The sequence below is a fragment of the Lipophrys pholis genome, assembly GCF_963383615.2.
Source record: "Lipophrys pholis genome assembly, chromosome: 10".
In the NCBI taxonomy this organism is placed as follows: Eukaryota; Metazoa; Chordata; class Actinopteri; order Blenniiformes; family Blenniidae; genus Lipophrys; species Lipophrys pholis.
In genome coordinates, this window is record NC_137640.1 from 29,004,150 (window position 1) to 29,020,810 (window position 16,661).

The following is a 16,661-nucleotide window of genomic DNA, read 5'->3' on the forward strand; positions in this document are numbered from 1 at the left end:
GTCAAAATATCACACAGGCAAAACACGAGAAGTCAAAAGCTTTCAGGACGTCGGCGCAGACAGAAGCACAGCGGATGACGGTGGGTCGGCTCTTCACACTCCATCTGGGGGGGTTGCCTCAGCTGGCAGAGGAACCGGCACACACCCAGATCCAGATCAGACACTGCAGTGTGTCCAGCAGCAGCAGCAGGATTCTGGCAGTGATTGCTGCTAACGAGCGTCAGTCTCGCTCCGACTCGGCTCAGACGTCTGGTCTCCCGTTTGTCACAGATACATCTGCTAGATGGTCTGTTTTTTCTGTGTTCTGTTGAATTAAATGTTTTCCGTGAGGCCTTTTCCTTTCGGCTGACCCAAAACTAGAAAAAAGTTTTAGTTTTCCCTACAAAGATTTTACAACAAATAAGTGTTGTGTTTTTGAGCTCAGTAAATATTTGAATATCTTTACACATCGGGGGGGTTCGTCTGCTTTGATCACAAATACTTCGACTTTCTTGGTTCAAGCTGAAGTTTTCAACCAAATCACACAATCGCTGGTTATTTGCTTCGGCCTTTTCAGTGGCGAGGTCTCACATGTTTCACAATGGAAACTTTGTGTTGGAATGAATGTGGTTTATGTCAGATCTTCCTCTTCTCTCATTTCCTACTATGGAATGAAGACGTAGCCACTCAGTGGGAGAGAAGGAAAAGGATAAGCTCGCCATCAGTGGACGATGAGTCTTCAAAGAACGAGCTGCTGTGAATCTATTTGATCCTTCAAATTGAGCATGGTGAGTGTTGGAACGGTGGAATTCTACTTGAACATGTATCTTAGTTCATAAGCGGTCCGGAGCCTTGTTTATGGCACCCACGGGCTTTTTGCCCACATTCAGCGAGGGTAGCTCCAGCTTCTTGTCACCCTAACAAAACGTGGGTGTAGAAGATTGACAAATGAAGGACTATGAAAGGGCAAACAACTCGCCTTGGAAAGTCACACTAAACTTGGATCTGTTTATACACTGTTGGATATCAGTGCAACTGTCCTCAAGAAAACCTTTAGCATTCCGCACACACCACCAAGAACACAATTATTATAACACAATTTCAGTTGCTTGTATTTGCTTCAGCAGCCACATCGCTCTTTTTCATTTTTTCCAACAATATCCTGACCTTGGCCGGGTCTTGATTCTCTGCTGCACCAGCCTCGTTTGCTTCACTGCCTTCATTTCTGCCTGTAGATTTGCTCTTTGCCAGCGTGCGCTCTGCCTCAAAACTGCCCGGGCTCATCTCAGGAGAGCGCAGCAGAGGCTCAAAGGTGCTCTGGTTCTGGATGACGCCGGAATTGCCCAAATGACCTCCCGCCAGCCCGTGGGTCAACTGAGTTAGCTGCAGCCCTGCCTCAAGCGGCCCGGTTGGATAATCTCTGAGAACAGGCAGCGTGTGGATGCCGTAGCAAAGGCGACCGTAGAGCGGAGCCGAGCCCGGCCGCTGCTGAGGGTCCAGGCCGGGGCGCGGGTGACGACTCCAGCTGTAGGTCCTGGCCCGTGGCAGATTCTGCTGGGTGTACCATCTGTGCCAAGAGATAAATGTCAGAGAGGCACATGGTTACACATAAACATCCACACGCACTCCCACAAGCCGCTACGGCAAGGATAAACTTTCCATTTATTTATTTATTTATTTCATTTTTGGAAAGAACTCACATGTTTCTGCTGTTGTGCATGTGCTGTATTCTGTGCATGCTCTGCAGCGCTGTAATGTCGAAAGCGGCCGTGTCTGCTTCCCCTCCCCCCTCGTCATCGTAGGATATGATGTTCTCCCTGACATCATCTTCCTCGAAGGGTGAGTGGGAGTCTCGTTTTTGATGGCGCAATGACAGCGAGAGTGCACACACAACTAAAGGGCAAAAAAAAGAGACACATGACCACATACTCTTTAGATGTTACAGAAGCCGCCTGACACAACTGTTCAGCATCTTTCAAAAAGTCACCAACAACATACTTGGGGTACTTCACAGACGAGGGAGAACTCTGACAACCTACCCAGCAGAGTTGTGACGCACGCCAGCATTGCCAGCAAGGTGACCAGGCTGAATATGAGAGACGGAGAAGTGGACGGCACAGGCAAGCAAACGGCGTGTCTCTCCCACCTGCGGTCCCTCTGCCTGCCTCTGTCCTCGGTCTGCATGCCCCCATGCAGACAGGGACAAATGGTCACTGTGACCGTGGCCGTGTTGGTCAGACCCGAGGCTCCGTCACGCAGCACAACGGGGACGTACAGGGTGAGTAGAGACGAGGAGAACCCGGGGAGAGGCTCCAGAGTTGACTGCAGCACCAGGCTGGCTGTCACACCTGGCAACAAGGCAAATAAAAGGGCACACATCAAGCAGGGTCACTGCACCTGCACCAGTTTAGCCAGGCGCCAGGAAACAACCTCCAGTTTCCCTGATGGTCAGGTTGAGGGCAGAGCCGGACTCTGGGGGGATGCTGAAGTGCACCGGGGTCTCCTGTCCTCCTTGGTCTTTATCGATGGCTCGTAGAACCTGGACCACCTGTGGAACACAAAACTGTTTTAATTGACGAATCAGAGACCTCAAAAACTGTTTTCTTAATAGCTTTGTTTCTGCTCTCTATAAAACATCTAAACTTCTTAAAATGAAACCATCACTCAAAGAGACATAACTGATATGTGTAACATATGGCACTTTTTTTGAAAGTATTTCTATTTATTTTCATTAAAAAAAACATTCACATGAACCCGCTTGAACTGCGCCTACACACAGTACATTTTATTATTAATGATGCATTAGTGCTACTGTGTGGTCAAAAAACACTGGGTCTGATCTTTCCTGGCGTTTCAGAAATGTTTTAAATTGTGCTTCAAACATGGAAAAGTGCTTTTTTTAATAATTAGAAAAGGAACCACTTGACTTAAATTGTGACGCAATCAGAGGAGACAAGAACTGACCTCTCATTTATCAATTGCAGGGGAGTTTTTAAAGAATCTCGTCTGCAATAATCGCTGACCGACCTTTGTTTACTGATCTACTCTTCGACTTGCCGTTACCAGGGCAACCATAAAATCGAATCGGTTGACTTTTATTGTGATTACACATTTGACATCCAACTGCATCTGTTGTGGAGCTCACAAAACATTTCATTCAATAATCCGCAACACACACACACACACACACGCACGCACGCACGCACGCACGCACGCACACACACCAGTATATGAAAACAAAATGTTATTAGTGGCACTACTATTGAACAGCTTGGGAACGGTCACTGGACTTTCAGAAAATCTTTAACATTCATGACAGTGTTTTATTTAATATAATTTGCTCTGTGGAAAATCACTGCTGCAGTTGTTTTGATGTGCTGAGCTGTGGAGAGTCAGGAAAAGGCTGTTTAATGTTTTATTCCAGTCAATTTAGTGATCACTGAATATCTTTCTGATCCTTAAACCTGAGATTGCCAAAAGATCACAGTACAGCACTTTTGTAAATATGATTAAATACTAGAGATTGAGCCACATGAAAGTTTTTGGTTTTCTACAGATTCGCTTTTTCACTCAGTCTCAAATAGTGTTTTGTATGTGTCTCCAACTCGTTTGGATATTTTTATAGATGGACATTAAAATGTAACTGCCACATTTCTCTAAAAAACAAAACAAAAGGAGTTGTTGATTTTTCCCATTGTAATAGTCACAGTGGAGGCAGAACAGACTGAGACCGAAAGCAAGAACACAGTCTGAAGTTAAACGCAGTATCAAAAACCAAGCAGGAACAGACCTGGCCGGGGGCAGTGGAGTCACACACAGATGTTGTGTACTGCCTGTCCAACTCTGGTGCATTGTCATTCTGGTCCAGTGTCTCTATAGCAACCACAACCCTTGACACAAGATTAGGGTTGTCTGAAAGGAAAAGACACCGATACTGATGTTGAAATTATTAGTGAATTGCCATCATTTTCACTCCACACTTTGTATTTCCAGCTGTTTCAGTGAAATATGACTTTGGTGAGCTCTGCTGCTCAAAGCGCCCGAGGACAGAGGGGGCTGACAGAGGAGGCCGGCGTACCCCTCTGTGTGGCGATGACGGTGATATTATGCCACTGCTCCTGCTCACGGTCCAACTCCATCACCGTGCTGATAACGCCCGTGTCAGAGGCGATGCGGAACAGGGCCTCGGGGTCTGACTGGGGATCGATGGAGTACCTGAGACACAGGAATGGGCGCTATCAAGAAAAGGAAGGAAGCAGATAGCGCAGAGAGCCCAGAGTAAAAGACTGAGTGATGGTGTAATAATCACCTGATGTTGCTGCTTTGTCCAGTGTCGGGGTCGACGGCGTGCACCCGGCCAACAGTGCAGATAGGGGGGCAGTTTTCCGACACGTCTAAGTGGTACATCAGCTGCGAGAATCTGGGCGGCTCATCGGCATTAAGGACCATGATACGAACAGTTGCCTGGTCTTTGAAGGGGCCTCTCCTCAGGTAGCGGGCGTCCACTATGGGGTTAGAGACTTCCACGGAGAACGTGTAAGAGTTGCGGGTTTCATAATCCAGGAGCTGTTGGGCAAAGAATAGAGTGGCCACAGGCCACAGGCTATACTTTATTAAAAGCCTTTCATATATGATTAATATGTATATGCCGCCTATTTCTACCCACATACAATAATTCATAATTCATTTAAGATACTTTTCTCACTTCTCTTTACCTCCATAACTCACAGCCTCCATCCTTTACTTTCTTTTAAATCTGGCTCCTAATACATTTTTAGGCAATTAATCACCAGCCTCTCTCCTCAGCTGACTCAGTCTCTGCAACCTCTTAATTTAAGGGTCCACGGTACAATAATTATCTTTAAATGCCCAATGCTGTTAAAACCCTGAGAAGTAAAGAGGCAGCTTCACGCTGGCTGCCTCTACATGACCTACTCACTTCACACAAGCTCTGGTTTTTCTCCTGCTCATTATTAGTTCGATGTTACTTATTAACTGCCCGTCGCAGAGCAAAAGGAGTCTGAGCAGCAGAAGGTTTTTGACAGACGATCTGCTGTGTTTTGATTCTCAGGAAAAACTTAATGTGCCCCATCAAACCAATCAAAGCAATTTCCTTTGCCTGAAATGTTGTAAATTATCAACTTTACTCTGCAACATTTAAGGATAACCACCCACATTTATCTTAAGATCCTGGCTGCTATGAAACCGCTTCTTTGGTGACGACACACGGACTGGACCTGCATCTAGTGCCTCACCTTGTTCAGCACAATAACGGCCTCCTTGTCTCTCCCCGTTACGTTGAATATCTCGGCCTCCTCCCCGTCCATGATGCTGAACTCCAGCTGTGCATTCTCTCCCAGATCGTCATCAGTAGCAGTGAGCCGGCCCACCTCCACACCTGGCGCTGCGAGCTCCGATACAGAGAACGACCACGCACCTACAGAGCGTAAAGCAGTGGCGGTGAATGTCTGAGCTCTGAATGCTAATGAACATCCAGTTTTGACTTAATGAGTGAGAAAGCAGCTACATTTAGTTGAATGCGTGCGGTTTCTTTCCGACTCTAATTTGTGTCTGTTTCTTTCCCCGCTCATCACACAGCCCCTGATACCCTGGTGCTCCCCTCTCGTCCACAATGTCTTTTCTCAATGCTTCGCTCAAGTGAGAAATGGGACTGGACAGCCGTAGCCCTCTGCGGAGGTATAAATTCAGAAGTTCGGCTGATGCTCATATCATTTCATATGGGGGCAGTGTCTTGTAAAGCCACGGTGATGTTAGTGTGGAATTCACTCTTTGTGGGGTTTCACATTTTCTCCTTGCTGAGCTGCAGCGTAGAAATTATAACAGAGGAAGTTTTGTGCTGAAAGTCTGAAGCTCCTCACTGTCATTAGCTCTACTATTAAATCCTGAGCCGCTGATGAGCTTAATGGATGCACAAATTCACATTCAAATCTTCAGTAGTTTGTTTGGACACATGTGGTTCATCTTAGACGTCTCCCCTTGTCAGTTGTAGGTTTTGAAGTCTTGGTCGGACTGAAACAAGCCATTTTAAGATGTCATGCTGGCCTCTTTGAACTTGTTATGACCAATTTTCAATATTTTCTTCCATTTTACAGAGTACTGTTGATAAAAGAAACTGGTTTCAGCCCGGGTCCTTAGTTCATCGAGGCTAACACATCTCTAATTCTTTTATAGATTTCCACCGAAGCTTTGCAGACATTAATGACCCTTCAAAGATGAAAACTGAGTTTGTTGATCATTTCACTCTCTCGTCAACAAAACTCTCACCTTATTTATGCACAACAAATATCTCCACAAGTAACAAAGCACTATTTTGGACTGCAGGGATGCCATATTCCTTTGGTCGTTAGCATTCCCCCGGTTATCAGCAGGCCGGTTAAGAACAACTAAACAATCTCCTTCACAATTTCAGCAGTTTGATGAATTTTTAATGAAGAGTGCAAACACCAGAATTCTACCACCATTGCTCAGCTCTAATACAACACAGTCAAATCAACAGAGCATCACCACCAAGTTCCCACGAAGCAGATTTTGCGTTGCTGTTCAAATTTGGAACTGATAAAAACACTTTGCTCGGCTGAATTGAACGATTCCTGGTGGCTGTTGTTTATTTTGTTGAGACATTCGCTGGGTTGTAACGTCGGTGCTGGAATCTCACCCCTTCTCTTTATTTAAGTGTTAGTATGTTTTGTAAAGAAATATTAACTAACTTAAGTAAATTCCTTCAACCGAGTTTGGCAATTAGTTTATTTCCGGATTCAGATTTATTTCAGCTAATAATTTTAATTAACAAAATATTTTCTAATGATTTATTCACTTTAAGAAATTAATCAATTACTTGGAATTGTTAAGGAGTAAATGACAGTTTACTTCAATTTGTAATTCCATTTTTTCATAAATTACTTCCAGTGAGTTATTACTTTTAGTAATCTAATACTTACAGTAATTTAATACTAATAACCAAACGGAAATCTCAACAGTGTGTTGGCATCTAATACAAACATCTGTATAAATCTATACGTTTGCATGAGGGCAGTTTGCTCTTACAGTTTATCTATATTTTCACAAACCTTATTATGAACTCTTGCTGTTTAAACAAGCATGCATTTAAAACTGATTTAAACAGCAGCAGAAAATTCAAAAGTGTTTTAAACGGATCTCATGTTGAGTAGTTTAAAGATCAAACGATTCATACAGAATGTCTTAAGTGCTGCAGCACAAAGAGCGGAGGCAGCATCACCTGAAGGTGCAATGTTTGTGCTGCATCTCTTTAGCGCTGGAATTGACGCTGGAATCCAGCGGGAGTTTTCAGCAGATTACACATTTAATAGTCACATGCTATGCGACTGATGTCGCTTTATAAGATATTCTCAGGTGATAGACTCAGAGAAGAAGCACGTGAGGATCCTTCCCACGTTTAGTGCTCTTGACATTTTTTTTTTTACAAATCCTAATCCTATTTTATCACCGCTGTCACAAAACGCAGAGTAAATAAAACTCTGCAAAGCTTCAAATTAACAGATGATTATCAGTCTCGTTCAGCTATTAATTTGTTGTATTCATTAGACTGAGAGTTCCAGCGTTGGTAAATTAATCTGTTCCTCTGTTATTGTTGAGCTGGGATTACAAGTCTGTCCACTAAGCAGGCATGAAGAAGGCAGCCAGTGATCTGTGGCAGGTCATGGCATTTTCTTGGCCTCTCTGTGGTGACTTCTGCATCACTAATAATGCTGCCAAGACACAAACAGCAAATTCAGAGAAAAGCTTCTGCTTTAATCAACACGACCTCGCTGATTGTTAATCCTTCAAACTGTCCACGTAATGGAGAACGTTTAAAAATCACACCCCTCGCTTTCAAAGAGCATACTAAATGAGCCGTTTGCCTGAATTGTGGCGTTATTGTCAAAGTGAAAATAATGACCTGCAATGAGGTGGGGGTAGGAAGCGGGATATAGTCAGATATCGGTAAATAAATAACACACTGCTGGCATTTGGAAATATTAAATAGCTTCTATAAAAGATTGTATTGCAGCCCAATATATCAACATGAGGGAAGGGGGCTTTAAACATTAAGATGAATGGCAGTAAACAGAGACTGTCAGGGAGAAGAAAAAGCAGAGGAAAAAGTGAACAGAGGAGAGAAAGTATACAGAGAAAAGCAGTATATGTCTCGAAGTGTTAGACACATTCTGCAGTGATTTTACTGTCTATTGAAGCAGAAAGCACTGAACTTTAGCATGAAATATTAATAGCATGGAACAGGGAAAAGCTCGGATAAGAAAAAGCGGACATGATCTTTCACTCTTCTACGTCAGGGCGCAGTCCATTTTAACAGCGGGGACCAAATGGCAGCATTTATATGAATGTTAATGTCTGTCATCTTGCCAAAGGTTATGTTACTGCGATGGATGTTAAAAACAATGATTCGGAGGAGAGCATCAAATGAAAGAAGAATAAATAGATTGACAGGATGTTTATCTACTTCAGAGCTTATATCTTATCTCAAACCTGTCAAGTCAGCTGGGGACCCAAAGGAGGCAAGGAAGTATCAGGCCGCTGTCACCAGTGCCATTACAAGACGTTTCATCATTTTAATCTTCACTCACGCACAGACATGCTCACACGCAAACGCTACAGGACTCGAAAGCAGCCACCAGTTACTGTAAGTGGTGATCTGATAACACCTAATGCTTACTCCTTCTGAAGTGAGGGGGGTTGTCGTTGACGTCGCTGAGCTTCACAGTGACAGTCGTGGTCCCTGATAGCCCGCCCAGATGCCCCCCCATATCTTTGGCCTGGAGGACGACCAGATACTCATCCTGTGTCTCTCTGTCCATGTCAGGTACGGCTGTCCGCAAGACGCCTGGTTGGAGAGGAGAGAGAGAGAGAGAGAGAGGAAAAAATGAAAAAGGAAGAAAAAAAAATCACAAAGGCAACAGATTTCGCAGTGACACGGCGTCTCTTGACATTACCATCAAAGCGACTCAGATGCATACATTTTAGAATTAGGGCGCTGCGAAGCATATGACTCCAGGCCGCTTCTGTTTTCAAACAGATCATATAAAACGCTAGTTGTTGCTAATGTTGGTTTTCCACGCTGGGCATATGGTAGCAAAGGATGCAACATATGATATCTGAGTGCAGCGCTGGGATTAACTATGTGAAGTGTAATCATCGGCTGTCAAGGCACTTTATGAAGCAGCTTTAAAAGGCACTGTGTGGCGCCCAGTGCACGAGAGGATGAACAGACCTGTCTGAGGGTCCACAGAGAAAAAGTCCTGGCCCTGAGTTATGGCGTACACCAGCCGTGCACTGTTTCCATATGTTGGGTCGTCAGCATCTCTGGCTGTGACTTGGATTATGGACGTGCCTGTAAAATACAGGAGACGTGACACAGTAGACAGGACAAAAGGCCTCCTGCAAATTGAAGCAGGCGGAGAGTTCATGAGACATTGAACAGTGAAACTTGATCCTGAATATAAACCAGCTCTTGCTCTGCCGATGTAAAGCCTGAGTTTAAACCGTGGGGATCAATGACGATTTATCTTAAATCTACCCTTTCAATATCAGATGCTGAAACACGAAGGATTAAAAGGATAATCCAGTTCTCTGCTGTCTGTCTGTGGGCACAGACTGTCCTCAAAGACGTCTCCCTGAGAAACAAATGTGGCTAAACAGCCAGTTACGATATAGTACAATTACACTCCTTGAAGTTAAGCCAGAGGCAGTGCATTTAGCCACATCTTGGCAAAAACACGATTGTTTCTAGGACACAGAGTTATGAGTAGACAGCTGGGATGATGCTCGAGAAATAGGTTATGGTACTTTTTGGTTGTGGTATCAGAAAACTGTTAATCAGCCTCTCAGTGCGTTCATAACTTTAATCTTCGGCTATAATCTAAAAAACTGTTGGAAGGGGTGTCCACTTACAAATTGTGGACATTTTGAGGACAAATCCCAATGGTCATTACTTTTTATCTAATACCTGCCGAGCTGTCAGTTTTGCTGGTAAATACTTGCAAAGCAAATTCTATTATGATACGATTACCTTGGTTGCTTACTGCCAAGTAGCTGTTGGCTGCTGTGGGTGTTAAAAACATTCCTGATGAAGCTGCTAATTATATATATATATGCATGTTTATGTTTACAATGGGCAGCCAGTATGAAACTGCTTATATCACATCATCTCAGCAGGGTGGCCACGTCTAAACTATACGCTCCTCGTACAGTCAAGTTCAAAATGGGAACCCTCACTAAAAAGAAACTCATTAATGTGCACATTGCAGGTACAAACTCAAATGCACCAATTCAATCGTACACACATAATAAATCAATTAAAACATATTCTAAAAATGTTGTTGACTACGTTTCGATGTGTTGAGATTTTGACTTGTTTTATTTCAATCCAGAACAAATTCATATATTTTCATATATGTACATCTCACGCTCCAGCATACTGCCAGTCGTCTTATTGGACTGCAGAGAGTAACCACAAGTGATTATTTTGATGCTTTTGGAAAATATGAGCACATAAAAAGTTGATTTCTTTGGACACGTTTGATCCTCTTTGAAATGTGGTTTGTTCTTACAGGTGATGTGCTTGAAAAATAAGCAGAAGAAGCATTATTTATTCAGCAAAAAATATCAATCAATGTGATACTTTCAGAGAATTGCAAAAAAGAATAAACAAATAAAATCACTTATTGTCAGAAGATGCCATTTTGTTTTTGAAGCACAAATATTACACAAGAGTGTCACGATTGTTGAGTTAACTATGATATTTGCTATGTGATATTTCTGACCACTGTTTAATACAAAAAACCTTTTCTTTCCTCTCTGTCTGAAGTCTCTCCCACAACATCTGACTAGAATAGAAATGAAAACAGGTTTCTTCTGTGGTTTATATATTTTAGGTTTTATTAGAATTAAAATCCTGCTGTCTACATCTGCTGAAGTTTCTAACTTTTTGATCTCACATTTTCTGAAAACTTTGTTTCCCTTATCGATCCTTCAGAAGCGTCTAATCATTTACATATCATTTCGATTAACACATTTTAAATTGTGTCAGCCTTGAGAGTTTTAAAGGTGTCCCTCTTCAAACGTGTTACTGAAGCAACAATTCTCCCTTTCCAGCCACTTTCTTCACAATCCCCCAGGGAACTATCAGGGGGTCTTTTATTATCAGGACAGTGAAAGATAGATCTGAGCAATGCAGTTCTGGGTTATGTTGCTGGCTGTGAAAGTCCCCTTCCCCAAAAAAATCTATTGCAAAAGGCATAAATTCAAGCTGAGCGAAGCCTCTGCTCACCATGAAAGACAACCCCAATAACATTTCACCGCCTCCTCTGGAGACATTATGGATGGAGAACTACTTTCAAGTTGTCTTTACCTATGTTGGCCATCTCCGGCACCATGGCAACATAGGCTTCATTGGGGAAGACAGGCGGGTTGTCATTGATGTCCTGCACTCTGATGATAAACTCCGACGAGGGCTCCAGGGCTCGGCCGGTCTCCCGGTCGGTGGCTGTCGCGACGAGACGGTACTGGTCTTTTTCCTCTCGGTCCAGAGACTTGGTGACATGTATGTTTCCCGTGTTGCTGTCGATGACAAACACAGAGCCCACGCCTTCTCCCTCCAGCATGTACTTAGTGTGTCCATCGCCTCTATCCATGTCTGTGTGCAGCTGCAAGAATCAAAGAAGGAGTGAATTGCTGTAACACCTCCAGGCAGCAGCACTTTTCAGAGCTAATGCAGGTATCGCTCATTAACACTTTTCTATTTGTCTGGCAACGGCTGCCAACCTGACTGTGTGAAATGGAGTGATTTATGTTAAGACGGGATGTGCTCAGTGAGTCTGAAATGACTGGCACCAGGTGTGGAAGATACATATGGGACCGGGATGAGTACTGATGCATACAGCTAATTAACTCATTGGACCAAGCACTGCCACTGGGGGGTCTGTTGAGGGCAAATCCACATGAACGCAGACGGTGGTCTTGCAAAACTCATGTACGTTGATGGGCGCGTTCTGCTAACACAGGCAGCATCCATCTGCAAATCTTTCTGTCTCCTCCATCCATCTGTCCCTTCCCTCCTTCCTTGCTCGTCTTGCAAATCCATCTGCCCGACTCGCCTGCACCTTTTAAACCCCCTCTTTTCCCATCAAGTTACCTCGGTTACACAGAATGCCCATCTGCTCACATTTCTGAGTCGCCCCCTTCTCTCTCTCTCTCTCTCTCTCTCCCTCTCTCTCTCTCTCTCTCACTCAGAGTATCTGTTTTGCTCTCTGGTGCAGAATACTGGTTTAGTATTTAATGGCAGAGAGGATATTAGTGCAAGCTAGATAGGTAAAAGGCCAAACACACAGAAATAGAAAGCTAAAGAGATTACTCAGCCTTCATCTCACTGAGCTTTCTGACCAGGAACCTTCACATCTCTCTATCCTTAAGGCGCATCTGCACATGCTCATAATCCATGAGGCTTACTCACAACCTCTGTGGCGGACCTCAGACACTGGTGAGAACCAAAACCTTGACTTTAAAAATATGCAGCTACAACGACGTCTGTTTACAAACGTGCTCGGCAGTTTCAAGGCCTTTTACTGGACCAGGTCCATTCGTTTGGAGAACAGCACTGAGCACGCTTTTTATTGCCCGCGTAATGATAAACGCTGAATTAGTTCAATCGTTTGTGTGCTCCAGACAGATGCACGCTTGAAAAGTGACTATAAAATGCAGCATTCGCCAGTGCATCTCAACAACATATGTTTGAACAAGAGCAGCTGACAGCACGCACACAGAGACCAGGAGAAAATATAAGATTAGTGTATATTGTGTGTGTGTGTGTGTGTGTGTGTGTGTCTGGGGAGGATGAAGTTAGGGATTATAGAAACTCATGATAGCAGACCCTACAAATTGCGAGATAAGGGACTCTGGGTATTTTTATTCATCCTCTACACTCGCACCCTCTCCTTCCTTTCTTCCTTTAAAGCTAGCTTTGATTTTGATCCCACACTTCACCGCAAGAGACATCTTTGTCAGAGACAGAGCCTACCTCTCCACCCCTCACCCTCACCCTTCCCCATCCACACCCTCCCCTCCACTTCCTGCACTCCGTTCTATCCAGACCTCCTCTCCTCACAGTCTAATTGCTGGCTCAGTCCTGCTGTGCTTCAGTCAGCATGGAAAAACACTCTCTCGGTGGGGAAGACATTTATCCACCTCGTACAAACAAAGCAGGAAAAAGAGGAGACTGTCTCTCCCAATCCCTTTGTCACTTTCTCTCCCACTCTGTAATCTCAATTTCCCCCTCCTCTCACTCATGCACAACATCCACCTCCAGGTCTATATCTACGTCACGCTGCTTTTCCTGTGGCAACCAAATTCTTTCTTCCCATTGGTTTTACAGGTTGATGCTCCTGTGATTTCAACTGTGGGTGATGGCTCACCTGAAACCTTCCAAACTTGCCCCTCCAGTGAGTTTGACATGTTAATTTTTGTGTTTCTCTATTTCCGGCAAACAGCGCGAGTGGCCCCTGAGAGAAGCCCTTTGCTCCGAGAGCCCCCACGATGCAGGGATAGTTTATTGCATGAATACCAACTTGAACATGGAGCTCGCAGAAGAATGAGCAGTCTCGTGTGTGTACTGATTGCTTTAACACCCCTCCCTGACTGTATCAATAACAACCAGAGAGGAAGATTAAACATTTATGAGGTGTATACCGCACTGGTAGGAATCCAATCTAGACTGTCACTATAAAGTATACTGCTCGCTACAAAGTGGCTGGCAGCATTCCCTATTAGCGTTACAGCTGATATAATCCTACTCTGAGTACACCGTAGCTGCCAGCAGCTGCATTAGTGTGGAGTGCCTGGGTGTGAAATGCTACAAGTAAACCCCTGGGATTGAATGGTTCAGGTGTGCTGTGGATTAAATCATCTCTGACACGTTTTTTTTTCCTGTCGCAACAGCGACAGCCATTACAGGTTGCTTTTGGCGACTGTAAAAACCCAAGTATATGACACGACGAGCGGGTTAGCTGCTGCTAAGCACTGCAATTACATCTGTGTCGCTTCCACAAGCACACAAGAAACTGCTTTAGCAAAGCTAAATTATACATTTGGAGAACGTGATACATGCAAAAAAAAATCTAAATCTTTTGAGTGTCATCAGATGCACTTGTGTGTGGTTTGATAGCTATCTCCGACCTGGCGGTAAGGTTGAATAGTTGTGGGAAAAAGTTGTCCCAGGGGTCAAATTTGCATGAATAACTGAAGCAGAATTAACTGTTTTCCATTTGAATGATTCTCTGGGCCACAACTCCAGGCAGTCCGAAAATTAAAGGTACTAGATTTTTCTACGGGGGCTCGGCTGCACAATATTGGAAAAAAAAATAATGTTTTTTTCCCCCTACAATTCCTATTGTACTGTGAAAACATGCGGCGCATTCTCCCAGATGTCTTGAGCGGCTCTATTTGGAAACAATAAATCGTTTACAAAGATTAGGAAGATGTTGCTCCCTGACAACAGACTGTGTCCAGAAACCTTTAGATTGCAGTCAATTATGTTCCAGCAGGCAGAATTATCTTGTACATTTATCATGCAAGCTCAGAATAGTCAAAGTTTCCCATCAAGCTGCCACATGGCATGTTTGAGTTCATTTACCTCACTTGACACTCTAAATCCTGAGACGTGACTAAAAAGCATGCACGCATCGAAATATCGACGCTGAACCATCTATCGAGCAGCTCCCATGTCGACTCTGCCTCCAGTCGCAGCGCATCTACTATCCTGTATACAGGGGGAGAAGTAGAGCACTGGGAAAAGGCAAGCAGGCACCAAACACCCACACATAATTAGTTTACCGTTTTGGTAATTCTGCCAGATAAATTCTTCCTCACTAGCTGACACACTTGATGAGTCAAGCTACTCAGCCAAGGCATTAAAATCAATCAGTGTTGTGTACCCCCTTTATAAACAGCTACATTTTGCATGAACAGTGTCTGTAAATTAAAGCAATTGAATAGTTTATCCTCTGGTAAGGAAGAAAAGAGAGAGGGAGGTAATTAGTACGGTGCTGCTCAGAATTACTGGAACCTCTAACTTGTAATTACAGGATGTGCAAATTAATAGAAATGAAAGAATACTGTGTAGTCTTAATATTTAATAGCACTCTCAAAGTTTCTGAAAAACAAGGTCAGTTTTAGTGGAATAAAGAAAAACAACCAAAAAAAACCAAATATAAAATTGACTCTTTGAACAGATGCTGGCACGCTCCGCTCTTGTTACGTTGCAGAAGATTTGGCAGCAATGATAGCTTCCAAACATTATTTTGTCCAACTCGAAGCTTCCTGCACCGCTGTGCAGTTTCTGATATTATTTCACCGTGGTGTGTTCAAGCTCTTTGAACGTAGCAGGTTACTTTCTGCACTGGCAGATTAAATCTCTGGAGGTTCGTGGTCAGGTCACATGCATGGTTGGCCACTTTAAAAACCTCCATCTTTTCCTTTCCAACCACTGTGTCCTTCAACGCAAACCCTGTTTTCAGACACCGGCTTACATCTTTCCTTCTAAAATGACATATGTGTTTTGAGATTTGCCTTCGCCATGTTTCATGGTGAGTTGGCGGTACTGTATTCCCTGCCCGTTGTATTGTCCTCAGGTTTGGCCCATGAATTCCTGTTTTCAGTGTTTGGTGTATTTGCTGCTTTCCAGGTGGCTCAAACCAAGAGTTTCTGAGCTGTGAAGTTCTGCCCTCAAGAACCACGACTTCATTTCGAACCAGGACTGCGGCGTCTTGTTATAAACTCTATTTTACTTCTGTTTTTAGGAGGTTTTCAAGCAATGCACTGCGTTACATTCAATGTTCTGCCTTATGTTTAACGTGCAGATGAATTCATGCTGCTATTTCAGAAATGTGGCAAAATGATTTATAGTGGCTTTTCTTCTGGCGCGCTATGTTGGGATCGGCTGAAACTACGAATAGTTACTTTTCCCAAAGAACTGGAGTCACTCTTACTTTGGAATTCCTAGTTCCCATTGGGAGGGGAGTTCACCATAATCGTACGAGCTGAAAGCAGCACTACACGTTGTTCAGCCTGAAGCTCTGTGTTTCCAACTTTCACACACGCTTCCCTTCACCTTGACATCCGAATGACTGTGAAACGTGGCGATAACATAAAGAACGGTTCAATCTTGTGCATTTTAGGGCTGACTTTCTTCACAACAGCATCTCTAAGACTTTTGGACATGACACTACTTGTCACCATCGCGGCAGAAAAGCTAAAAACAAATGGAAAATTAAGTATGTCTTCATTATGCTGGTAGTTGTCGGCAGAGTGTATTTTGTGTTTTTATCTCCGCGGTATGTCAGTAATCCTTCTTGTCGATGTTGTTAAATAACTGCATATAATAAAAAGTTGTTTTGACACTGATTTATAAATACATTTAAAGATATAAATTATGTTTACATTGTAAATCTGGCATACAATTTGGCATTCACTGTACAACTGTTGGTTAATTCTGACTCTATAAAGACACTTTTTAATGAGGTAAAGCCAAGGTGCACGGCGGCTGGTAATCTGCCAGAACGTTGTGTAGAAAAAAACCAAGAGGAAGAAACAGAAGTTTGCTTTGCACTGGTAACCAGAAGACAACCTCTATA

At 43.5% G+C, this 16,661-nt stretch overlaps 1 protein-coding gene across 1 annotated transcript in view; it reads right to left on the reverse strand.

Moving 5' to 3' along the window:
* cdh24a (cadherin 24, type 2a) overlaps positions 1-16,661 on the reverse strand; it is a 31,111-nt gene that overhangs the window by 2,626 nt on the left and 11,824 nt on the right. The window contains exons 3-13 of the mRNA XM_080474091.1: positions 11,387-11,681; positions 9,248-9,367; positions 8,693-8,860; positions 5,235-5,416; positions 4,289-4,545; positions 4,058-4,194; positions 3,770-3,891; positions 2,410-2,527; positions 2,019-2,327; positions 1,680-1,872; positions 1,147-1,546 (exon numbers count right to left, since the gene is read on the reverse strand). Coding sequence (XP_080330217.1) covers positions 1,147-1,546; positions 1,680-1,872; positions 2,019-2,327; positions 2,410-2,527; positions 3,770-3,891; positions 4,058-4,194; positions 4,289-4,545; positions 5,235-5,416; positions 8,693-8,860; positions 9,248-9,367; positions 11,387-11,681 — 2,301 coding nt within the window. The remainder of the gene's footprint in view (positions 1-1,146; positions 1,547-1,679; positions 1,873-2,018; positions 2,328-2,409; positions 2,528-3,769; positions 3,892-4,057; positions 4,195-4,288; positions 4,546-5,234; positions 5,417-8,692; positions 8,861-9,247; positions 9,368-11,386; positions 11,682-16,661) is intronic.